The following is a 27,752-nucleotide window of genomic DNA, read 5'->3' on the forward strand; positions in this document are numbered from 1 at the left end:
TAATTATAAATAATGTAATGATTTAATATGAAAGTGCTCTATAACTTACTAATAGATTTTAAGTTGATCCAGTTTATGTATTATATAGTGGAATATAAGTATGTATAGGAAAGTAACAACAAATCATTGAGAAAACACATTTTTGATTACTTTCACATTTGTCTATTTTTGATTTTGAAGGTTTTAAAAAAATGCACTCGAGATCAATTTACAATGAATTAAAAAAAATTAAATATATTTTACTCCCGACATGAAGATTGATAATAATATAAGATTTTAATAAACAAAAATTGTCTTACAAATTCTCATAAAGTTTGTATCAATTTCTTTCATTGAAATAAATGTAAGTATTTGTTTTCTTACTTACGAATGTTTGTATATTTTACGAAATAATTTGCTTGTAAATATCAAGCGTGCAAAAATCAGAGTTCAGGCTTAGTTATATTTGGTTATTTATATAAATATTTCAGAATAGTTTTCACTGAACTAAATTATTAGGACAATTAAAACATAACTTAAGCCAGGAAAATAATGTTATTACATGCTATTTTCCATATCCAATACCGGATGCAAATAACTGACGAATGAAACTCTTTCTAAAATAAAAAAAAAGATTCAAAAGATGCATTTTGTACACACTTCCCGACAATAGAAGATTTCAATGTTTTCATTCTGTTTTTTTTTTTGTTTTTTTTTTGTTTAGATATTGTCATAATTTACCTTGAACATAGCCCTTGGTTTCCAACTTGGCTAAGGCGTGCAATAAAAAAAACCAAAAGAAGTAAATCATTAGTCTGTGGAAGTAAACAAAAACAAAGCAAAAGGGGAAAAAAGTAAAAGTAACAAAAAAAAAAAAAAGAGAGAATACTAATGAGGGGAATGTCTATAATTTATTCCATTATTATAGTTCTTAGTTATCTTCCGTAATAATGTTAGTAATTGAATGTAATATTATAAATTATATTCCATAAAAAATAATCATTCTTTTAAAATATTCGGTAAAAAGAATTTGTATATAAATTTATATGAATTTATTCAGAATTTTATTTTCTTTGAATCAAAAGTGAAAATACAATATCTATATATTTTTAAATTTATAGATTTAAACAAATCATTTCATTTATTGTTACCAACCATTTTTAGTTATTGTTTCTAAATATATTTTCTACTAATAAAACTCACACAGCTTAACAACTTAAGCTAGGTAAAAAAAAACAACTAATAAAATGGTTTATTTCTTATAAACCATCAATGATTCTCCGGGCAGATCTATAAATTTATTTGCTATATAATAAATACAACAAGATCATTCCCCATTTGAATAATTTATAATTGTGTATTTATCGATAAAAAAAAATATATAGTCAACTTGGGTTAAGGGTAGAATTATTTAAATAGATTGCATGACCAAAATTAAATTGGACCAAGACAACACATATATAAATGGCTACAACAACAATACAGATATAGCATAAATTAAATTACGTTTTACTTATTATAGTCAATATAATACTCAAAAGGCTAACAAGCATTTATAAATGCAGTGCAGTATCATAGGCTGTATAAAATCTAAAACTTATATGATATAATAAAATTTAAAAGACATATTTACAGATATAAATACTTACATCAAAATTTGAAAACTCAGAAGACCCCGGAGGTCCAGGAGGACCTGGGGGGCCTTGTATACCAGGGGCTCCATCCAAACCTGCCTCACCTGAAATGTTTTTTATTATTATTTTAAAATATAATTATTTTTTTTTAAACTATGATTCTTCATGATTTAGATTTTTATTTATTATCATTTTGTTTTCCAATTCCCTAACAACCTACATGTAATAGAAATAAATTATTAGTGGACAGAATAATATTCAAGTGACTATTAATTGTCAAATATAGTCAAAATATATTTTAAAAATTAACATTAAAGAATATTTCGGAAAAAAAAACCCTAAAAATATTTAATGTTCATATTTTTGTGTGTCTATCTGTGGATTCCTACTTTTATTATTGATATTGACGATTTTTTTGTATCGAATTTCAATGTTTTCTATGCAACTTTATTAGTATTCAAAACCCGCGTCATCTTGTTTATATCTATTGTTTAATTTATTAATCACATTTTAAACCCGTACCTAGAGTTCACTAGACCAATTTTCTTTTCTATTCCAGACTAACATATACATGGATAAAAAACCGGAGTATAAATTATATTAAATGTAACATCAGAATAATGAGACGCACGAAGTTGAATATTTTAATTTATTTTTTATTAAAACAACCAACAAGGATGTTATTATTCTTCAAATATTTTCATTTACAAACTTATATTCATAACTAAATGAATTCGGGATTTTTTTTCCCCATATTTATATTGAAATTTATATCTGTACATTTATACACATACATCTAGTAAATTTGATATTAGTTTATAATAGAATGATACAGACGTGTAGAGAAACTACCTATTGGTAGCACTCTAATGACGTTTTTAGTTTAGCAGGCCTCGAGGCCATATTCTTTTCAGGCACCTCGGAGGATTGTCAGGAATGGAATAGGAAGCAAGGTTAGAAACTAGTGGGTTTGGGTGGTGGGGGAGTTTAAATGGAAGCAATGGTATCTGGTTCGGGCTATATCGGTTACATATGGAAAAGTAAAATTTTTATATATGTTTTTATTTGGATTGGATTTGAGAGGAATTCAACGGTTTAGCGGAGATTGAGAAGTTCAGACTGTTTGTCTAGTAGGTGTTGTAATTGTCGGAATCGACGTGCAGTTTCCTGTCTTTTTAGTCTTGTGTGAGGATTCCAGGTTAGATGTTTGTCTAGTTGCAGCCCAAGGAAGCGAATCTGTTTGACAGGGTCGGAATTCCGGATTTGAAATTTAATTTTAAAAATTATATATACCGTATACAACAACAAAAGTCTACTTTAATTGAATATATTTTCAATTCAATCTATATTATTTTAAAGAAATTGAAAATTCAATTGACTATTTTTGAACGATAGTATTAGAAAAAAATTAGGTTTTTACTTTGAACAAATTATTTATATTTTTTAACGGGATTGCAATTTTATTGTATGAGTTTTAATACTGAACAGGACGGTAAACAATTTAGTTTGCTCTTATCCTCTTTTATTGTTTTAATGAATGAAAAGTAAATATCAAAATGGCAAAAAAAAAATACTTACCATCCTTATTGCTAATCATTAAATTATAAAATAGCAATTATGATTACAATATGCAATTAAAATTACTTTCTGCACATTAATACATTTATTAATGTGCAGAAAGTAATTTTACAGAATAAGTTAATTATTAAAACATATTTATAAAAAAAAATTGTTTTACAAAACATTTATAAAAAAAAAAATATGAGATAGTGAAAATAAATAATTAAGTACATTATCAATAATAATTTTGATTTTTTTAAATATATTAATATGAAAGCTCTTCTACCCTTCTGGATCAAAAAGAACATTATATTTCTTATAAATAATATACATTATATTCACAATACTTATAAGCTTTGATTTTTTTTTCATAGGCAACACTGAATGAAGGAATTTTCAATCAATTCAGTATTTCATACTTTAAAAGTTAAATATTAGCACAATTCAAACCAACAGGAAAATAATAATAGTAAAATAAAACAACCAAAATTAACTCACAGTTCTTATTAATAAAAAATTCCTCCTTTCTGTAGATTCAATAAAATGTAATAACCAGAAATAAAATTCATTTAAAATTTTATTTAATTAGCAACATCTTTTTCTGAGGTAAGGAGACCTTTCGTAAGGTTGTTAAAGGTATCCCTTAACACAGTTGTTTAACGAAGTTCATAGATCTTTACTTTTACAGGTTATATTGCAAGTAACATTCAAGATAGCATATGTAGTAATATTCTTGCTTATGTATTATGTTAGTAATTCCTATCACCTCATCGTGTTCCAGAATTAGACTATTGTAAATTATAATGCTTTATAATATGGTCAAGTCTCTCACTCGGTTAAAGACACATATCCACCCCGACCCCTGACAGAAGGCAACCACTGCTATAAAAACTAAACAGGCATTGTCCTTAACTATTGCCTGGCCACAAAGCGTCCATTGTCCTCTGAGGACCTCCTCCTGTTCCGCTCCATTGTCTTTGTGGTGGGGGGGGGGAGAGTTGGCGAAAAACTGGGCGGCCTATTGTAAGCAGAATGGGTAATTATCGATTGTATAGCTTTTCGATGGTTTTTGACATCTTGGTTATAGAAGGAAACATCTGATGGAACTAATAGAAACTACTGTATTTTTAATAACCTAGTTCCTTAGTACAAATGGTATTGCTTTCGATCTTCTCCGGCAGAGGAATTATAGTCGTGGTAAAGAGAGGTCTTGGGGATCCTCAGTTTCCAAAGTGATTTTTTAAAAGTTTCGTGGTTGCCTTACCCTGTTTCCGAAGAACCCTAAACTACAACCCTTTTCGAAGAAACTTTGTGGATATGTCTTAGTGAGTTTATACCAGTGTTTACACAGGAACAAAGATTGGTATGAAATTTAAATAATTGATTTAAAAAAAACTAATCTTCGGATCGAAGTCCTAGAAAATAATAAAATTGTAAAAAATATGATATAAAACGATTATTATAAAATATCTAGGAAATTAATAACCTAAATATATACAAAAAACAATAAAACCAAAGTAATAATTATAGACAATGAACAATTGCAAATAATAACTTAATTTGATAATGTGTTTATGCCTATTAAATAAGTAATCTATCATCTCAACTACAATGTTTTAATATTTTTGGTGCTATTTATTCAGCCATATAGTAAACTATTAAGGAAACAAACAATATTTAATGACTACTAACAATTATAGAAGTGTATTAATAAATTATGTATGTACTATTTCGTACATCTTATATTTCTTCTCACTTTTTGGGACCTATTTTATTATTTTTCTCTTTTCCCTCTCTCTACTTTTCACTCTTTATCAATAATATATTTATTTATTTACGCCCCCTCTCAATCTTCGGTTCATTGTATGAATTATTAAAATTTTAATCCTACGTTTTTTATTAATTTAATAATGGACACGGGGCAGATTATACAGTCCCCACAATACTGAACGGTTGTGCGGGAGTAGAGGTATCTACCTTAGAACAATGTCCGAAGACACCTTTAATAAATAAAACATAGGAGGAGAACTCTTTAAAAAAATTAATATCATTAAGTCCTATAAAATTTGTTATTGTTATAGAAATTATCATTATTTTGTTTAAAAACATAGTGCTTTGACAGATTAAAATTTATTAATTAAACAATATCATGTTTATTCCTAAACTTAAATTTTCTTGTGGCAAATTGGTATTACTAGTCAGTTAAAAAAACTATTTGCCTTATCTACTCTAGATACCTCCATAATAATTTCCTACACTTTGCCTTAGAGGTTCGCAGACTTCTAAGGGTTTAAAACTATTCCTTTGCGAGGAATGAGGTAACTATGGAGAACAGGTGCAGCTTGGGCCTAGGTTCAAGTCGTGAAAATAAAGAAAATTTTTTCGTAATCAACCGTGAAGTGACTCTTAAATCAGGATACACTACTGGGTCATATAGCCTACATAAAACCGGCTACGGAGTTGATAAAAATGTAAAAATAAATTAGTAACAGTAATAGTTTCACATGATTTTGACAAAATGTAACGTACATTGAAAATCTGTCGTGTCTTGAAAAAAGTTCGATATATTCTGAACTATTATATATTTCAAATTCAAGGGCTCAATTTGGAATTGGCTAAATACACAAAGTAGTTCATAATGAATATCTTCCTGACATAGTATATATTTTTTTTATTTATTTATTTTATACCACCTGGTAGGTCTTACATAGTTCATATTACCGTTACATTATATATATTTTTTTAACTGTTTATTATGGGGGGAGTATAGTCTCGTACAAAAGACACCCCTAACTATATACAATGTTATAATTAAAAGGAAAAAAAAGATAAAATAAATAAATAAGAATAATGATTCTTAATAAAAGAGGAAAGTAAAATTAATAACAAAAAATAATGATATTTGTAGACTCAACAAAACAAACAATTACCCTCTAATGGTTAAAAGAAACAAGTTAATTTGAAAAAGGGTCGAGATAAAAAAAAATATATAAGTAAAATAGAGGTAGTGTGAATAACCAATTAATAAATATTCTGATTGAGGTTGGGTTTCTCAGGTTGTAGGTCACTGCTCATTTGACTGTCGGCAACCGGGAGTGGAACTTCATGAACCGTTTTTTGATGTAATCCTCTATTGACTCCATTAGTAATTCCCGATTCCTGACATATTAGTCTTCATAATTTGTACCAAAATAAATTAACATAATGTTTCTCTTCGAAATTCAAAAAAAAAAAAAGAATTTGTATTTGAATGACTGGATTTCGAAAAATATTGAACGTAAAAATTTCTATTTGGTCTTAAAGTAAAGCAAATTGACTCTATTTCAAAATACGTTATGATATGTTCATAGTGGTCAAAATATGGATCATTGAATTAAAAATTAGCATAAATTTTCATTTTTTCATGTATTAATTTTTTCAATATTGTGCCCTGGCATAGTTGAGTAACTACTTTTCAAACAATTACTGTTTAGGTTATAGTACAGGTAAAAATTTAAATTATTAAACTATAAAATTATCGCATTTTTTGAACAGAAAACGGGCGCTGTTTTTTAAAGGTCTTTTCTAAATCTTACGTTGATGAGGGTGTACAGAAAGAAAATAACAAAAGGGGAAACTTTTTATGGGTAACCTTTTAACTTTTTCATATTACAATTTTTAATGCAAAAAAAAAAAGATAGATTTATTTATTGTAAATTGGTGTCAACCTATTTACAAAAATGGACTGCACCAAACCTGCACTGGTTGGTGTATTTCGGTAAAGTTTTCATCCATAATTTAAGATGACATATATCTCCATACACATTTCGTTACATAAAAACATTTGTGCAATTCAATCCTTTAAAATTTAATACACTACATATCTGAGTTATTTGTTATACAGAAGGAGTTGTTGGCAAAAAACCTAAAAATATACGACGGCCATTTTGAAAAATCGAGATTTTGACACTCAGAGAGTGGTCTACTTTCACTATCGTATTTTTCTCCCAGTTTTTCATAAGAAACCATTTAAATAAATTTTAAAATTACTACTTGGTTGACTTGCAATTTTAATGGACTAGATTGGAGTGAGGTAGATTATACCCATCCAAAAAAATTGAACCAAGCCGTAATTAAAAAGTGTATAAATGATAGTGTATATCATTGTTGAAACATATATTTTCTAGTAAAATTTAATATTTACTATAGGCTCTAACAATCAATTTATTATACATTGTCTGGAAGTTATATAGGTTTATTATTAATATGCAGCGCGTAACCTTGCCTTAGTTTATGATGCTTGGCCTACCTCGTTGGATTGCATTGTTTTCAAATTAGTTGTTCTATTTAAATTTATTTAACAAGTATAGTCTGCAATCATTACTAAATAAATTATTAATTTTACACTATTTTATTAATATTATGCTTTATACGGTAAGTTTTCCTATTTACAATTTTGTTAACGATGATAATGATTTGTATAATCCAAAAAATTCTTTTTTAAACATTTTCATCCTTTAATCTCTCATCCAATCTTTCAACTTGAAGCAATCTAATGTTCTATTACATTGAGTATTAGCTCTTCAGATTTGTTTAAGATTTACTCCGACTTTATGCAAAATCAAAAGAGTCGAAAATATCGGATTATTGAAGGACATTTTACAATTTCTCCTTGGCTGACTGCAATTTTAATGGACTAGATAGGAGTGAGGTGGATTATACTTATATGTTTTACTTAAAATATGGTCTAAGCCTGTATGAACTATTGAGATAATTGATCAAAAATATTTTTTTATTATTGATATTTAGATCTGTATAAAAAATACAACAAGTAAACTTGATCATAATGACATAATGATATGATACAGGATGTAGAGAATGTGATAAGTACCCAGTAGTAGAACTCTAAAAACAGTTTACAATATAAGGTCACGAGGCCATCTTCTTTTCAGGCGCCTCGGAGCATTGTCAGGAATGGAAGAGGAAGCAAGGTTAGACACTAGTGGGTTTGGGTGGTTAGGGAGTTTATTATGGAAGGAATAATATCGGGTTCGGGCTAGATCGGTTATATAAGGAACATTTAGGTCTTTATGGATGGTTTAGTAACAAAATAAGGAGCATTGAGGATTTTACGAAGGATTTTGGATTGTAGGGATTGGATACGAGAGGACTTCGAAGGTTTAGTGGAGCCCAAAGCTCAACTCCGTATGTCCAGATGGGCCTTATTATTGTCATATAGATCAGTCTTTTGTAATGAGTTGGAAGTTTAGACCGTTTGTCTAGTAAGTGCTGTAATATTCGAAATGCCCACTTTTCAGTCTTATGTGAGGATTTCAGGTAAGTCGTTTGTCTAGATGTAGTCAAAGGTAGCGGATTTGTTTCACAGAGGTAAGAGCGACATAATTAAAAAAAACAGTAGGGCAGTCGGTAGGTCATAGCATTTCTAAATCGTGGTATTTTTTTCGAACCTATCTCAACTCTGTAATTTATTACAAGATTTGAGCCTTTGTTGTCCAAACATCTATCTGAGATCATGCTGGTCCTTACCCTCCAATTGTGAAGTTGGTAAACATGAACGGGGTTAGGGCCTCTATAGCTTAGAGAGATGAGGAGTCACCTAGGCAACATGATGACTGCAGCGATTCTATTTTTTCCTGGGTAGGTTGACTTTGAAAACTCGACCTTCCCACACTGAATAGAATAGGTTAGTTAAAATATAATAATAATTATAATACTAGTAAGTGCTGTAATAGTCGGAATCTGCGAGCAGTTTCCTGTCTTTTCAGTCTTGTGTGAGAATTCCACGTTAGTCGTTTGTCAAAAAATAAATTTACATATTAATTTATATTAGTGCTCCTATGATATTTAATTTTTAGTATAGGTTTATTATTAATATGAATCGCGTAATCTTGCCTTATTTTATAATGCATATTATTTACTTGGCCTACCTCGTTCGATTGTATATAAATTAATATTATTAAATTAATTTCTCTATTTAAATTTATTTAACAAGTTTAGTCAACTATCAATATTAAATCGGTTATTAATTTTGTAATAATATATTAATATTAAACTTTATACTGTGACATTGATGAGTCGGACAGAGCTGTACTGTATAAAGGTAGAGAGGGACCACTCCGCAGAGCTACACCTCTTGCGAATGTGGAGTCGTTTTTCTTCCCCTTAACCGAATCCCATTCCCTCGACAATCTGTCTGTCTATCAACTGTCTACTGCTTTCCAAGCCAACATTTAAATCCGGGGCTGTCGGGGAACTGCCCTTACATCTTAGGCCGTTCTTCGACATGTTCGGTTCGCAATGTTTCAAAACATTATTCACTAAGTGTTAACTGGATGGACAGAACACATATGTTGAGTTTCAATTAACGTTTAGATTAGGGGACTGTTATTTTGTTAAAAAACAACAAACTAATAATGATTAAAAAAAATAGTCTATTTATTTAATTATTTAAGCACTGTATCAGCTCCTTGTCCTTATGATGAAGCTTTTCTATTAAACATTTCATTAAAATCTTTTTAAAAACAATTAAAATATCTGGACAATATTACTTTATGATTAACATGAACCGTTTCATAATTATAATTTTGTGAACAATAATGATTTATAGAATTTAACCAATATATTTTTTTAGACATTTTCATCCTTTAATGTAACATTCCACCTCTTTTCTTTGCCCAATTTAATGCTCTGTTACATTAAATATTAGCTCTTTGGATTTATCATGAAAACATGTACGCTGCTTTGTTACTCTTTGTTAATATGGGATATCCGTATTACAGGGTATCTGACCTCTACCTCAAGATAGTTATGGATAAAGGCTTTCAAAAATAAATAAAGGTATTTTTATATTTAAAAAAATAGCTCTGTAGGAAGTATTCTATTTAATGTATTTAAAATAATTTTAAAAAATACTGTATAATATTATTAATCTAGAAATGTGGGAGCGCGCTAGTCACGGGGTAAAGGGCATGGGTACTAAATCCAAGAACCCGGGTTCGAATCCGGCTGGGCATAAAATTATTTTCTGTTACACTGTAGCCGCGAGTCAACTCCTGTGGGTTCTGGAGCCTCCTTGGGTTCACCCAGCCTCTTAGGTAGGATATTCTTAGTTGGGTAAAAATCAGCCGGGAGACAAAAACAGATCAATCACTTTTTATTTTAAAAACGAGATATAGGATTCAGAATAAAAATTAGAGAAGCTAAGAAAGATTATTTAGATACCTATAATCTCATGTTCTTCCCGCATTATTACTTTATGGAGCAATGTTGACTTTCATTCTGAATCCACTGATACCAATAACTCTAATTTTTAAAAAGAGTGTGATGTGTGTCTTAATTTCTCGTAAATTTATCTTTGAACATTTTAAAATGTTATTCATAGTCCTTAGCCAGCCAGAATATATTAAAAATGATTCATCAAAATCGCTTCAATGGCTAGTGGTGATGTGACATTTTTTATTTATTTTTTTTAAATGCACATTCATCGTGATAATCTAAACAATTTATGTATCTATATATATAATATTTACTTGACCGCAGAAAAATAAGCATTGTCTGATTTTTAAAAGCATTTGTAACTTAAAATTTTAAATTTTAATTTTTCTTAAAAATCTCATGAGAATTTCTATTTTAGTATTTTTCTTGTCATTTTTCTGCTTTCTAGACACCTCTAAGAATCTTTCGTCCCTCCAAGTATAATATTTATGTCAGGATATCGTCGCTTAAGCTGAGACTTCTAAGATAAAAAGTTTATGCTATTTAATAAAATAATTCATTCTAAAGAAATTTCGATGGAATATCCAAGGCAGAATATAATGTAATGTAATTATGGATGTAATTATCTTAAGGAACGATGGTTGAGACGAGATATCTCTAGAATGATGCATTAATTATTTTTTTGAAGGTATCAAAATTATATTATCGCTTATTTGTATTTATGAGGTATCAAATCTTAAGCGATGATGTACAATTTCAGTTTTAATCATCATGAAACAAGATTTTATGCTGGGTTCTCATGTTATATTTCGTTTTAACAAAGAGACTGGCGTATATCTCTGATCTCTTTACAATTTTAAAGTAATTAAATGTTCAGATCGATTTTGAGATTAGGTCTGAGATTTTAAGTTGCAATAGCTCCTTCGAGCATAGAAATAGATTTCAATTGGTCATTTCCCTCTTTAGAGAAAGTGGAAAGTTTGTTTATTACTAAATGTATCTCAGGAATATAGTGCAATTTAAAATAGACAGATTGCTAAGACAGATTAAAGACCCAGAGGCTTTAGATGGATAGAGATGAGCCTTTGAACCAGAAAGAACGTAGAGTACAATAAACGTCAAAGGAAATGGATGGCGAGCACAGGCAGGCCTCTAGGACGTGCCTTCTTCAAAATGGCTTCTAGGATCTAGGTCCACTCTTCTCAATATCCTTCCACCAGATGTTCGACGGGTCCTTTCTAATTGCTAAAAGTATTAGATGGGTTTCTTTATACGCAGTTCTATTATAAATCTTATATACTGTAGTACGAAACTTTCAAACAGTACTATATCATTACACAGTTTCAAATCAAAGTATTCCTTTTATTCTTGTTATTTAATTAAAACATATTAGGTAATTTTCCTGTTTTAACATAGAGCATAGGAAAAATGATGGATGGCGAATGCACATCTTACTTCTTGTAATCTGGAGTAGGTGTCAAGATGTTCTCCAGTCAGTTCGACCAATCAGCGAAGAATACAGGGTGGATTATCTGCTTAGTAACTATGTGACAGCTTGAAAATTTGAACATCTGCAATGTGTATTGTGACAGCAAAACTGTGAATTATAATATTGCGTATTGTTTAGGAATCGCAAATTAAATCTCTATTAATACAGTGAAGTTTTATATTTCTAGAATTATAAGTTTCAAAATTTATTTAGAAATCATAAAAAGATCAAAATTATTTTTACAATTTTTGTAAAATTAAACGATATTTAAAAAAAATCCTCACATAAAGTCCACTCTTTCACCATCAACGAGCGCCAAGCGCGAGTCGTTATTGCATAAATTATATATATATGGTATTAAATTTTTATAAATAAAAAAGGGTATGAAATCAAGAAAAAATGTATGTATTATATCCACTATAGGTAAGAGTTAAAATACGCGATTTTTCATAAGGATCAATGTTGTGTCAAACTCCCTTGCCATGTCTCCCAGCCTTAAGATGATAAATCAGTATAGGCTCCTCAAGATCTGGATTGACTCCTGAGGAGGCCCTAAGGCTATCATACCTAAATTCATAGTGTGTAGGAGGTATAGAGACCTCAACAAAAACTGTCAAAGGATCAAATTTATTTAAGCATTTAGCAGAAAATCAAAACTTGGTCGAGGATTAACTCCCTTAAAAAGTAGGTAACTGCAGTGGTGCCGGTTCGTATCCGGCCTGGGTGGGATTGTATTTTCTCGTATTTCAAGGCGGTCCTACGAAATGAAAACTTAACCCTCCCAACATGGTTACTAAAGGACGGTAATCTATAAAAACCTCCCTTCCCCGTTTGTGGGAAAGGAGCTCTAAGCTCCTCCCTCTAAGCTGAGGGTATACGAAAAAAAAAATAAGTATGATAAAATATAAGATAAAGCCTCACGATTACGTTTGTAGGTAAAAATGCAAAAGAAAATCTAATTTAAATTAAGAAATTTTATCTCATGACAGGTAAAATAGAAACTGAAAAAGCATTGAGAGAAGAGAGAAACTCGCAATAGAATCAGTGCCTTTACCCTTGATCTTAAAGAGAAGACATCATATCTTTTTATAATGTTTCACTGATTCCCTTTGAAAAGATTCATTAATCAGGTATCCATCTAGACAAGATACTTACTTGAAATCCTCAAACAACCTTGGAGTGAAATTTCATACTTCAACACTAACCAGAAAACTCTGAATATTTATTTATTTTTTTATAAAAAAGGACTACGTAGCCCTTATTAAACCCGCATACAATTTATTTGACATAAATAGTAATTTCTGAAATACGGGGAGGAGGAAATATCCTAATTATTATTATCTTTTAACTAACCTATTCTATCCAGTGTGGGAAGGTCGAGTTTTCAAAGTCAACCTACCCAAGAAAAAATAGAATCGCTGGGGTCGGGATGTTGCCTAGGTGACCCCTCAACTCTCCCAGCTTTAGTGGCCCTAACCCTGTTCAAGTTTACGAACTTCACAATTGGAGGGTAAGGAGCAGCATGATCCCAGATGGATGTGTGGTCAACAAAGGCTCAAATTTTGTAATAAATTACTGTGTTGAGATAGGTTCGAAAAAAAGACCACGATTTAGAAATGCTATGGCCTACTGACTGTCCTACCGTTCCCTTTAATTATGTCGCTCTTACCTCTGTCGAACAAATCCGCTTCCTTGGACTACATCTGGACAAACGACGTGGAATCCTCATACAAGACTGAAAAGACAGAAAACTGCACGTAGATTTCGAATATTACAGCACTTACTAGACAAACGGTCTAAACTTCTAACTCATTACAAAAGATTGATCTACGTGCCAGTAATAAGGCCAATCTGGACGTACGGAGTTGAGCTTTGGGGCTCCACTAAACCTTCGAAGTCCTCTCGTATCCAATCCCTATAATTCAAAATCCTTCGTAAAATTCTCAATGCTACTTACTTTGTCACATACAAAATCATACATAAAGACCTTAATGTTCCATATATAACCGATCTAGCCCGAACCTTCCTTCCATTATAAGCTCCCTAACTACCCAAACCCACTATTTTCTAACCTTGCATCCTTTCCATTCGTGACAATCCTCTGAGGCGCCTAAAAAGAAGATGGCCACAAGACTGCTAGTGTAAAAATGTTATTAGAATGCTAAAGTAAGTTCTCTGGGCGCCTGTATCACTCCATGATCTCCATTGAGATCAAATTTACTGAATGAATTATAATGTATTGTTATAAATTTCAATAAATATATTAACTAAAAAAAATGCAATAATTTACCCATTGTCGTATAGGTATATAATTTCTATCGATATGATTACGATATAAATTACTTCATCGTACCCTTCAGAGAAAATTTAAATGTATGTACTTATGGAGTCATAAATGTAATAAGAAACCAACAGATATTTTTCTGTAATTTTCGCAAGCTGTAACAAAAATATTTTCACCCTATAAACACAGGGCCCTCTTTTTCACTATGGGCTATTGCTAATGATCTATCTTTTTGATCTTTTAGTATTTGTTTGGAAATGGAAGTTGTTGAAAAAGTATCAACGTAGGTAGCTTAGAAGACACAATTTCACAGAATTTACAAATGTAAGTTGTAATTTGATTTCTTCGTGTTTGTCTTTAATTTTTGAATATTTCCTGGAATTATAAAAAATATGATATGGTTTATGCGGCATTTATTAAAGAATATGGTGATATATTATTTTTTAATTATAATTTAACCCCATGGGGAATGTTCTGAATTCCAAAGCTCAAAATTTCCAAGTCACTGACGAGAGGTTGAAGTGACATAAAACGAATGGCATTCATAAATCACTAGAGCCCAACTTAGACCGTGGAGAAGTATTTTCAACTTAACTCGGGACTTGGTAAGTTCAGTCCGCGTTCCAGGAACCTCCCTGGCACATAACTCCGAATTAACTGAATTTAAAGCCGCTATGTTCAGGAGAGGTGGAAAAAAAAACTTGGACAAACTTTACTATAGCTATTTTGGAATTATTTATATAAAATAATATCAATATTCAATATATTTATTTTATTCATTAAATAACTGTATAGGTTGTATTTATTAAAACTATTTAAAATCCAAAAACATATCTAAAGAAGTAATTTCAGATTAGACATGTACCTACTTACATTATTTAGGAACATATCAGATTGAGCCACCTACAAAACCACTAAGGAATCCAAACGTTTAAGATTTTTGAGTTACCACCCTGACTCTATCATTTTAGATTTTTCTAAATATTGTATGCGATTCGAATATAGGAATGAAAAATCTCACTGGGAGTTAGTTTCATTGATATTTCTAAGAGCTTTCAACGCAAATTCATGTAGTACAAGAGCCCAAGAGGAGAAAAAAGGCAGTTATTTCACCCCAATTTTAGATTAATTTAATTAAAAATATGTATAATTAATAGTCGAAATTGATGAGTCACACAAATATAGATAGGGGAAATAAAAAATGACGGCTGTTCCTAAACGTTAAAACAAAAATAATTTTTCATTCGGAGCTTTATATCTTTAATATCACTAGAAAACATAAGAGATTTTCATTTAAAAAAGAGTAAATTTGCTTAAATATGAGCCCTAATAGAGCGATTTACGTTTAATAGTATTCGGGATATAGATTTTTAAAAATCAACATTTCATAAAAATAATGTACTGAAAGATTAGTAGTTAGTGAATTAATTTTGAAATGTCAATATCTCAAACAGCATTCGACGTACAAATGTCTAATAACACTCAAATTAAAGCTTTTTTAAGATACTATTAAGTAGTTCTTGACGTTTATCTTCGTATGAGTAGTAGTTTTCAAGATATTTGCTAAAATAAATTGATTTATAGTTGTTCGAAACATGAGTTTGATTTATGAAAAAACATATCTCAGGAACTATTCTACGTACAGATAACTGCGTGCACTAAAATTAAAGCTAGCTAAATTTACAATTGTAACAATTATCATTGTAGAAGTAGTAGTTTTTATATTTGACAAAATAAATTCACAAAAAGTTAAATAAAATAAATGCTGGATAAAATGTTTGATTTTCTGAAAACAATGTATAGGGCAATAGGGCGCACAAATGTTTCCTAGAACTCCAAATCAATGTGTTTTAACTTACAATAAATTAGTTCATGACACGTATCTTTGTAGGAGTTATAATTTTTCTGATATTTGCATATGAATATTTATTTTTCAAATAAAATTTGTCCTAGGAACTATATGTGAATTTGTTTTAGCAAATATTATGAACACTAGTGCTCTTACGAAGATAAACATCATTAACTACTTTATAGTAAATTAAACTAGCTTTAATTTGAGAGCTAATAGACATCTTTACGTCTAATAGTTTTTGAGATATATATATATTTTTTTTTAAATACTTTTTATTTATTGATAGATATTACAATCTGCCACTCAGTTGTGGGCAATGGGTAATATTGATGAATGATTTCCTACATACTAAAATAAATAAATGAATGAAAAAAAAAAAAACTTTCTTAAAATATATACAAACAGAAGAATAAATAAAATGAACATAATCAAATTATGTGTATGAAAAATATATAAACAAAATAACATAATGATAAAATAATATAGTCTCTAGTCACAATTTGAGATATTGATTTCTCAAAATAAATTCACTTACTACTGATATCAATAGACTGTCATTTGGACTGGACGATCTCTTCCGATTGCATTTAGGAAGTCCTGTTATTTTTATTAAACTACATCATTGGTAGAAACAAAAGTCGATGTTATACACTTTTATCATTGAAAGTTCATGAGAATCATTGAAAGACAAAGTTTTATTGTGAGTGAAAATTGAGTCATGTGCATACCGTACGTTCTTTTCTATTTTGAGTATTAAAGATATTATTAGACATAATGTAAAAGTTATTTATAATATATATTATTAATTTATATATTGTCATTTGAAATTATTTTTCTAGGGGTTTTAACAAATACATAAAATTTAAAAGAACATGCTAAAACCCTGTTTCTTACTTTCTTTTCGAATATTTATTTCTACGTTTCATGAGTTCATAAATCTCTCTATATCGCCATACTAAAACATGTTCCACTTTAATCCACAGTTTCTGTTCTTTCGTCATGTTTTACAATGCATAAGATTTAGATATTATTTTTACTTTATTTATTTTTTTCACTTTTTGTTTGTTTGTAACCCTGATCTATGCCCTCTTTTTATCATGGTTAACTGTGGTATGCATTTTAATTTATAATTATTAAAATAATTAATACGCAGACAGCATAATAAATTAAATTAATATCTTATATATTAAACCATATAATAAAATCATATTATATATTTATTTATTTAGATAAAATATATTTTTAGTTCTTATTTAAAAATAAGATTTTTATTTATTTCCAAACATTCTTACACCTTATTTCCGTTCATTTCTAAACGTAAGAATTGAAAAAGTATATAGAGGAATCGCCATGTTATTTAAAAATACGATTTTTATTTATTTCCATCATCCAACTTTTTAAAATTATCTTAGTTATATTTTTACAGATCTTATACCTTTTTATTCGTTTACTCCACCTTTATCCCTAGGAATAGAAAAAGTATGAAGATAAATTGTAACTTCGTAGTTTTATGACTACTTTTGTTGCAAAAATAGTGGGGAGCAAAAAGTTGGTGTGGTTATAGGAGCTCACTTAGTATAGTAGCACCACTTACTAGGCACCGTAGGACTACAAAGGGGAGTCAACTCGCACGATATAGTGTCAGGACTCCCACACTATTGCAACTTCCTACACCTCTTAACCTTCCATCTAGCTCTTTATAGTGTAGCCCACCAGTTACTTTTTTTACTAACACGGCAAAGTGAGATATCTTATAAAGAGTACAAAATTTATAATTTGTACCATGTTCGAAATGAAGATTAAAATTGATTATTCACAATAATTGTATATCTGAACTATGTAAATAAAATTTTGAAACTATGAATGAATGAATTATGAAACTAAATATGTTTTCAATTAAAGAAAACAACAAGTGAATACGCAATCTTATTAATATAATAAAACAATAACATCTAAAAAGACAACTCAATGATGAAACATTAAAGATAATTCTATCGTTGGAAGCTCTGAGACTAATATCTTATCATTTTCCTAGTAGTAAAATCTCTTACATATTTCAAGGGTAAGTTAGAAACTGCTAGGATTGCGTTTGAGCTGGAGGATTGGTATAAGCTTTATGGAAAAAAAGTTTAGACTAGATGTTTTATAGCACTCCAAAGCTTATCTATGTAACTATGAAATAGTAGCATCTTGTAGTAAATTAAAAAAAAAAAAAAGGAGAAAAATTTTCCATATCGTTCTAGTTTTGTCTGCACGGTGCTTTTTATAGTTACGAATGCCATCCAAATGGAATGTGTGAAGTATGATTTAACAATAATTTAGAGCAAATCGACGACAGAGGCGATATAATGATTTTCTTTTAAATGACCATATAATGAGGTGAAATTGTGCCAGCTGGGGTAAGAATAGGCCATCATAGAACTCAACTAATCAATGTTATGTGGCTTATTATTAAAGCTATAAATTTTCCCATAGTAGTATGTTTTTACATGTCAATGAATGTCATAATATATAATATAATTATAATTATACAATAATATATAATGTTATCTTTGTGACTGTACCGTTTTGAGTACATTATAAAGAGTCATAATAACCTTAATTTTCTTTCGTTTAAACCTCACACAATATTTTTAAAGATTCTAATTTTAAACAAAAACTGCCGTTCTATAGTCGTTGAGCATAATAAAACCTAATAAAGATACAGGCATCTGCTTAAGTTTTAATTATCTTCGGTAAAGTTAAGATTACTTTACTTGTACGTAAGCACTACGAAGTTATATCTTACTCGGGTTCGACTACTGCGCAGCTCCAATAGACAACTGGGTAGCTACTAAAATAAAGCACTCGCGGTGTTTTTGTTTATAACTTGGTTAGTAGAGGAAATTCAGGCTATTAACTTTGGGATCTATGGGGGAAAATACCGTTATATTCAGAGATTACCAAGCAGCTATTATTCAAACTAGAGAAAAAAAAGTTGGAACATCGGAGCTATTATGGAGAAAGGCGGAAGGATTCTTCCACTACAATGGGTACCAGGTCATGTTGGGGTATTGTTTCTGTATGAAACATGCATGGGGATGATATATTAACATGTATATGATTCAGATTTCAACGAGATCAAAATAAATTGAATATGAAAAAAATAAAAAGGTAATAGGGAGCATTAGAAAAATTTTGTACATTCTCTCATTATATTAATATTTTTCTTTAAAAAAATAAAAAATAAGGTTTTAAGTGAAAAAAATAAAACAGTGGTTTGGTCCTGTGAACCATGGATTCAAGACCATTGGGGAGGAAAAAAGAATATTTTTTAAAAGCCATTCCCACTGCTGTAATCTCCTTAGCTGGCCACTCGGATGGACTGGGATCCGATTAAAAATGTCACAGCCCCGATAAAAAGATATTTCTGAATCCATCGATAGCACGCTAATCTCTGCTAAATGTTATCCCCTTTGGGTCGAGTACGAAAATAGCGGCTAATACCACGGTCGCTTGGAGTTAAGCCCACAAGAAATTGAAAATGAGTATTACACAATTTTCCAACATTGGGGCAACCCAATTAAAGGGTTGTTTCGCTTTGTATCCAATTAGGCTGATTGGTCCTTTGGTATATAAAATAACAAAAATATAATTTTTTTTGAAACCAAATACGATAGATATAATTGAATGATACTATTGGTGACAACTGGTGTTTTTCAACTTAAGTTGAATTAGACAGCAGTTGCTTCCTGGAATAATTTATTGTAAATATGAGTACATTTGTACCAATTTAATTTAGTTTCTAGTTTTATAATAATTAATTTTTTAATACATTTTAGATTATTATTATTTTATTTATTAATTCACATCTGTCTCCAGAGAGATTATTTTGAAAACGGAGTTTTTCCAAGTAGATTTCCAAATTTATCATTTTTTACTTTCACTTAATTATGTATATGGAATATGTAGTAAGGGGAAGATTGCGGTAGTGGAAAATTTAGAATTCGAGTATTTGACGAAAACATAATTATTCAATAAAAACAAACTGGACTTAGGAACTCGTTACTTTCCTTGAGATTTAACTTTTAAAAATTATGAACAAGATTTGCGGTCAAAAGAGAACAAAAATAATTGACAAGTATTTATTTTCTGACGTTTCATCCCACTTTGTGGATTTTCATCAGGGCTGTTCAAAGTGGGGCGAAACGTCGAAAAATAAATGGTGGTAAAAAACTATTTTTATTCTCCTTTGACCGCAACCCTGACCATCTTTCACATATTGTGAAATTATATGGTCAATTATTTATATGTATATAGAATCTGACTAATAGATAGCGCTAGACGGATTCGAAAAGTCCACATGGCGTGGATACTTTGTTTAATGGATTGTTAAAAGTAATAGAACTAACAAAGAATGTATAATGTATTATCAGAGAGGACATAATGAATGCAAGGTTGTTGTGCAATGCGGGGCCCGCGTCTCATGAATATTAATCCACGCACTGCCAACATTTTTTAACGCTGAGCTGACAAATGTCCGGTGGACGTGGGCATTAACGTACATGGGCGCGTTAAATCACTCATTCGGCAAATGACAGCTACTACACTCTTTGTTTACCAATGAGAGGTAAACCTTTACAATTCCTAGTTTTCGGATCGATACAGGATTGATTTAACGCGATTTTATTTTTTTTAAAAAGTGAAAATAGTTAAAAGTAGAGTGCATAGGTTCTTAAGACTCCATCATTTAACAATTTTATGGCAATAATCTACAATTAAAGTTTTTCACATCCGATGCTCCATAGTCATTGTAGTAAACTATATATAAAATATTAATTTTATTTTTCATAAGAAATATAGATATCTGGTAACACTGGGATGGAAGGAATTTAAACAGATGATTTAACTGAAGTGTGATTTTTATGTGTGTGTATTAAAGTTTATTTAATTGATTCAATTCAGTAGTTTTTTATTTAAAATAAATTTTACAAGTTGGTGACGAGGTGAAACAATGGAAACTTCAACAGGTTTACCAATTTTAAATATAAATGACGCAAGTTCCTGGGCACTAAATGACCCTACAATAGCACAACGGCCTGATTATGAACAATATGTTTATGAACTGGGCATTAATAGACTAAACAAGCATTTTACACCTAGGAAAAATATTGTGAACGAGAGATATGTTTTCAGAGATAAGAAACAGAAAAATGAAGAAAATCTCGAACAACTTTTGGTTTGTCTGCGTGCACAGGCTACCAAATGTAAATTTATTTATAATGACGTTCAGTTAAAGGATCAACTGATCTTCTCCTGCTCCTCTTCCGAACTTCAAAAGCAGGCCCTATGAAAAGGTAGGTGACAGATCTTGGGAAATCTCTGGAAACAGTAGAGATTCAATTGATCGCTATGAAAATAGAAAAGTCATTATATGACTCTAAATTTCTCAAAAAATTGAGAATAAAAAATTTGGAACAGTCCAGAAATAAATTTAAGCAATCGAAATGCTACAGGTGTAATGCTGTAGGGCATTTTGCTAATGACCCTGCTTGTCCCGGCTGGGACTCTACTTGCTCACTATGTGGTGGACTCTCACACCTGGCAGCAGCTTATCGTTCAAAGGCAAAGTGCTTGAACTACAAATCAAACAATCCGAAGAAACCGGAGAAAATCGAAAAAAAATAAAATAAAATAAATATTTTGTATATAGTTTACTACAGTCATGACGATAGAAATTAATAAAAAAAAAATAACTATAAAAACTAACCTTATCATAATTTACCTATGTTATTATACGAACGATACTTTAAAATCAATCTACCTTCCGAAATTATCGACTTTCTCACCCTGAATTTATCTCACTACCTACTTAATACAAGATCTCAACCGTTTGGTCCCTTCGAATAAAACTAATTTATTTGAAAAATCATTTGTCATTTGAGCTATTTCATTTTGGAATTTCTCACCCATATCAATTCGTAAAGGTTCCTTCTAAACATCATTTAAACACCAGTTATGTATCCTTAGTAATTAATCTTTCATATACATGTTTAGGTTCTTAATATTTTTCGGTGGGCGGCTCCCTAAATAATTAGATCTTTTTTGCGGAAAAATTGGGAAACTTTCTTTTTTAAAAGCAATTACCCATTTAACAGCGAAAAATTAAAACAGGTACTTTCTGTTTACTTGGAATATTATAAAATATCTAATTTCAACTGTTTCGGTAATATCCATGTTAAGACTGGGCAACCACCATGTGGTTAGGTTAGCTGAAAAATAAATTAACAATGTTATATTTACTTGATTTATTCTAAGAATGACAATGTGAATATATTATTTGAAATACAAACGATTAAATATATTAGATATATTAAATGGAAATTATATAAAACGATAATATATTGAGTAAACGACATATTATAATATGGAACTCAATATATTTATTGAGTATACGATAATATATAAGGGATATCCTGGACTACCACCAACTACCATGTGGTTAGGTTAGTTACAAAAAAAATTATTATTTATTTATATATGTCTAAAGTTTGGAATTTAGTAGCAATGGAGTGATTAGATTTTATATTCTAAATAATAATACAAAAAAGAACTGTGAAGGGGTTATTTTGTCCTCAATTCGGAAAACAACAAAACTTGATTTATTTATTTCACTTTTGCTTCAATGAATCCTACTAAAACGCGAAAATCTGATGGGTTAAGTTGAGACCCCAATAGCACTTTCCTACCACTAACTTAATTTACATATGAATTGTAAATCATTTCACTCTATTAGGCGGGACTTAGTAAGTTCTTAAGCAAAAATGACAGGGGTGGCAAAGAATTTCAGACCTTTTATCAGGAATGTTTAAGGAAGATTATCATATTTATGACCAGACCCTTTATCGAACACCAAATCAATCCACATACTAACATACAACTCACTACTTCGATCTGGAGGGGTTGCAGAGGTGCTCGAAACTAAGAAAGCCGGAAAACCTCGGAGATCCTCAAGCATTTTATATCAGTTTAATTCACACTCAAATTTTCAACTCTTTAACTCAATTTGTCCGTGTTGTCAAGGTGCGTAGGGAGCGATATAACTCGACGAGTAAGGCATTTTATTGCTATCTATAGCCCAGGTTCGAATACGGCAGATAAATACTTATTCTATTAATTTTACTCGAACCCTATGAGTTCTGGAGCCTAACTGGGGCACACCTAGCTTCTACAAAATAGCTAATCTTAACTGGCGAAAAACCTGTTGGTTGAGCGAAATCATGAACAAATCACCTTTTCATAGAACCCTTGTTTAAGAAACAGCACTTCCTTACAAAGTACTGAACCCCTGGCCCACCATGGATTGTTGCATATAGGTTATTAGAGATTTGTACATTCTTAAAAACCACGAAAGCGATGACAGTGGTAGATGAAAACTTCAAAATATCAACTATCTAACACTAAATTATTTCACATAATGATTTTCAACTCTTTAATTCAATCTGGAGGGACTTTAGACGTGCGTATGACTTTAAACATGATACTAATGTCCTTAAATTACTATATATAGTGACTTTAAAACTATTTGTAAGTTGGTAAAAATCATGGAACAAGAACAGAATATAAATGTTAAGCACTCATTCGACGCAGTCATTTAATTTTCTAAAATTCTTAGAGTTGTAAAGATGTGGCTAAGAAGAACCTTTTTGTAGTTATAAATAATTAACTAAAAATGTTCAAAAATATTTTGTTGGTAGATAATAAGATGGTAAAATAAATATTGGTGCGTAGCCTGCTCTTGTTAGAAAATATAATAAGGCTTATATTTTTAAAAACAAAAATATACTCACATTTACTGCTTATTTCTCTAATTAAATAATTATCTTCTGCTAGGGATATTGAAAATTATTCAACTGTGTCCGTATACACAGTATTTTATTCATTCAATACCATGATAAAGTAAAATATTAAATTAACAATCGATATTTTAATATTATAACAATTAAATGTTATACATAATGAGTATTAATACTAATTTATAATATTTTCTGACAAAGTATGTAATTCTGAGAAGATACAAAGCAAAGAAAAATATATTAAACATATTACTATAAAAACACTAATCATGCAAATAGTAATACGAGTACAATATACATGCATTCTCTCTCATCATTATGTTTTGGAAATTAATGATTTGAAGAAATGAACGGGTTTTATTAATTTTACTGAGAAAGAAGGTGATTAAAACTAATAATTAAAAAACAAAACAATAACTAAGGTACATAATTAACATAAAATATAAACTTACTTGGGCACAAATTTTTAATATTGATTTGTATTAAATAAATTATAATAGAAAACAAGAGTCTAATAATTTAGTCTCTTGAATTCTTTGTACTGCTAATAAAAACATTTGTTCACAAGTTTAAAGCAAATACTGGTTAAATTTTAAATTAAGTATGTAACAATGAAATCATTAAAAACTTCTAAAAAATGTATTTAACTCCTTTTATTAAATATCCGAAGTTTATTCCTCTCACACATTAGCATATTTTTGGTAAAAGAAATAGTTAGATAATTTATTATTCTAAAATTTATAATTTATAATTGTTAAATGTTAATATTGGTTGGGCGTTAGTCGATAATTACAAAAACATCGAAGTCATGTTCTCGATATTAATTTATTAATTCAATGAACGATGGGATAAAATGAAAAAACACGAGATAATTTTTTTGAAGAAAAGAATTAATTAATCAACGAATAAAATAAATTGGAAAAGAACCAAACTCCATTAAACTTAGAATATAATAATTTATCGATTATTATTATATTTTATTATAATATTATTATTACTATTATAAAGATTATTATTATTATATTATAATAATTATTCGACCTGAAACTCAGGTCAAAACGTTGGCATAAAATAAATAAATATGGTTTTATTCATGTTGTTCTTTGCTGACCCCACCCCCCGACAAACTTCTCCAAGAAATAATAATTTATCAATGAATGAAAGATTCATTTGGGAAATCCCGTTCTAATAATTAAATAAAATGTATAAGCATATATTTTGCAACAGGCTATTGCAAACTTGCAAATATTCTAATCCGATAAAAAAATTGAATTATAATAAATTAATCCATGTTTGATAAAAAATAATATTAAAATCGACTAATGCCCATCGAAGTAATATTACATACTAACTACTAACAAAACAATTATCTTATTATTATGAACATACATTTCAAATGCATCTATTTGTAATTATTAAATATAATTATTATTGGGAGTCCACTGTTACAAATGTTACCCTTCCTCAACAACTCTAACAACTTCAAGATGTCCTACAACTTGTAAAAAACTGCTGTTTTGGTCATGTTCTGATCAATATAATATATGATATTTTCCTGTTAACCTTACATATAATAAATGAAGATAATTAATAGAATTTCATAATAAACTTGTAACTGGTTTTTTTTTATTATTTTTTAGTAACTAGGTAGTTTATAAATAGACTTAAACTAGTATAATATAAAATCTCTCCAAGTTTATATGCTTCATAACAATTACGTAAGAAATTTTAATTCAAAATAGAAAAAATAAAATTACGAAATAATGTGCTTATTTATCAAACTAGGCAATAAAAATACTTCAGCTTTGGCTATGTTGAATACAGTAACCTATTATCTAAATTATGTTAATATTATATTAGCTTTTGTAAACTATATTATATATACTGCACAGTGCATACTGACCTTTCTTCCCTTGTATCCCTTCTGATCCCCTCTCACCGGAGTCTCCCCTCTCTCCTTTTTCCCCTCGTGGTCCTGGAGCACCTCGCTCTCCAGGAGGTCCTGGAAGTCCCTGTGAATCATAGAAGTGGAATGATGATAAAAACTGGTAATGGTTACTCATATAGTAAAGTTTTTTATTAGTTGATGTATATGATTTGTTAAATTCTAAAAATAATCCTTGTCCATTTTATAATTTTCAATATCTTCTTTTTCTTTAGCAGTATTTGTACTAGAATATCACGAGGTGAAAGAATTATAATAATAAGTTAAATCTACATTTGATTCAACTGCTTTAAAGAGAAGTATTTTAACTTCACAATGAACTAGAACAAAAACTGTCAAAGAAAGAAATATACATTAAAATTTTAAAGTGATAAATGGATTTTATATATTTTTTTTATCAAACGTTTTCACTCAGTCTTCACTGGCTTTCAATACCAGTGACCCGACAGGGATCTCCTCGAGTTTTGCTTTACAAAATAATATTGTATATGAAAAGGAATGTGTATTTAGTTTATTTTTTCTTTAATTTAATTATCTTTATATTGTATATAAATTAACGTGTTATTGTTAAATCAGTATTATTTTTATTTATAATTTTTTTTTAATTTAATTTAGTTAATCCTATTCTTGGCATATTTTTTTTATCATTTATTCATGTTTTTCATTCTTTTTTTTTTTGTATATGTGGCATGAATAAGTAATCATAAATACCTCTAGCCCCTGATTGTGGCAGATTGTATTATTACTCTTCAGTAGCAACATTTTCACACAGTAATTAAGTTTTTTTTCAAAAAGCTAGTTATTATAATATTTATCCTATTTAAATTTCCAACTATAATTCTCCAATTATTTTATAGTCACGCCCATTTTGATAGATTGAAGTGATGATCGCATATTTTTGAATCGTATTTCGATATTTAGATTCAAAATTTGAGATCAATGTTCTTGTTATGGAAGTTATTACACATGGAAGCAAATAAATAATTAACCATTTTATCCACAAGTGGACATTTTTTTAAAAATTCTATATTTTCTATGTTGAAGATATATGTTCGTATTTACATATATTTCTATATTATTATAGTATATAAATTTATTTATACAATTATTACACATTTTTAATTATTTCACAGAAGGCGAACACGAATGAATTCCTTGATTCGTCTTATTCTATACTTTTTTAAAGCTAAACCCAGGTCACTCGGGCTATTTTACGATTTAAGTTAACACGTTAGAAATTCAATGTAAAATTTAAATTATATGTAGTTTGTTTATTAAGAATTTGAATATGACAGCAGATAGAATTAGTGCGTACGTCTCATTCATATTAGCATCCTCTGGTTTGAGGAGACGGGCAAGCATTGCTTGGGGAATACCACTTCAGCTAATTAACTGGCTTATCCTGAGTCTCTAGGGTTGGTCTCTGCCGAGGATGTCCCGTCACGGTTTATCAGCAGTTAGCATACCAATGAAACATTTAAATAGGTTTTTGGGTAGTGCTTTATTTATGAAAATATATAAAATTTAGTGGTAAATATATAAATTATTTTCCGCCAACTAACTAGTGTGATAAAAAAAAAATATGAAACGACTAACACTGCTTCCGGAGTATTTTCCATTTACACGTTCTATAATAATTGAATATTTGAGTAGAAAATAGTATCATCAATGATTTATGCATAATGGAATAATAAAACTTTAGATTACTATTTCCAATAGAATTCTGTATAATTTCGTTTAAAATTATTCTGATAACTATTAGCGATTATAATTTTAGGAGCAATGTAACTAATTATTGCGGATATTATTAACGATTATTTCCCCCATGATCACTGATAAATGAAACATACGCATGTGAGGATTATCCTATCAAAAGGTAATATATCCACTTGTGAAAAGAAAGATTTTTTTTTAGTACGACATATTAAAATTTTAAACCAAAAATGTATTCAGTTTATT

General features: G+C 29.5%; 1 protein-coding gene across 6 annotated transcripts in view; it reads right to left on the minus strand.

Annotated features, from left to right (window-relative positions):
• Mp (Multiplexin) overlaps positions 1–27,752 on the minus strand; it is a 908,252-nt gene that overhangs the window by 174,613 nt on the left and 705,887 nt on the right. For all 6 annotated transcript variants that reach the window (XM_067052620.1, XM_067052619.1, XM_067052622.1 and 3 more), the window contains 3 exons: positions 25,752–25,860; positions 1,629–1,717; positions 721–750 (listed from right to left, as the gene is read on the minus strand). In XM_067052620.1, the coding sequence (XP_066908721.1) occupies positions 721–750; positions 1,629–1,717; positions 25,752–25,860 (228 nt within the window). The remainder of the gene's footprint in view (positions 1–720; positions 751–1,628; positions 1,718–25,751; positions 25,861–27,752) is intronic.

This window comes from Halyomorpha halys, unplaced genomic scaffold (assembly GCF_000696795.3).
Source record: "Halyomorpha halys isolate HHAL.00 unplaced genomic scaffold, Hhal_1.1 Scaffold226.1, whole genome shotgun sequence".
NCBI classification, from domain to species: domain Eukaryota; kingdom Metazoa; phylum Arthropoda; class Insecta; order Hemiptera; family Pentatomidae; genus Halyomorpha; species Halyomorpha halys.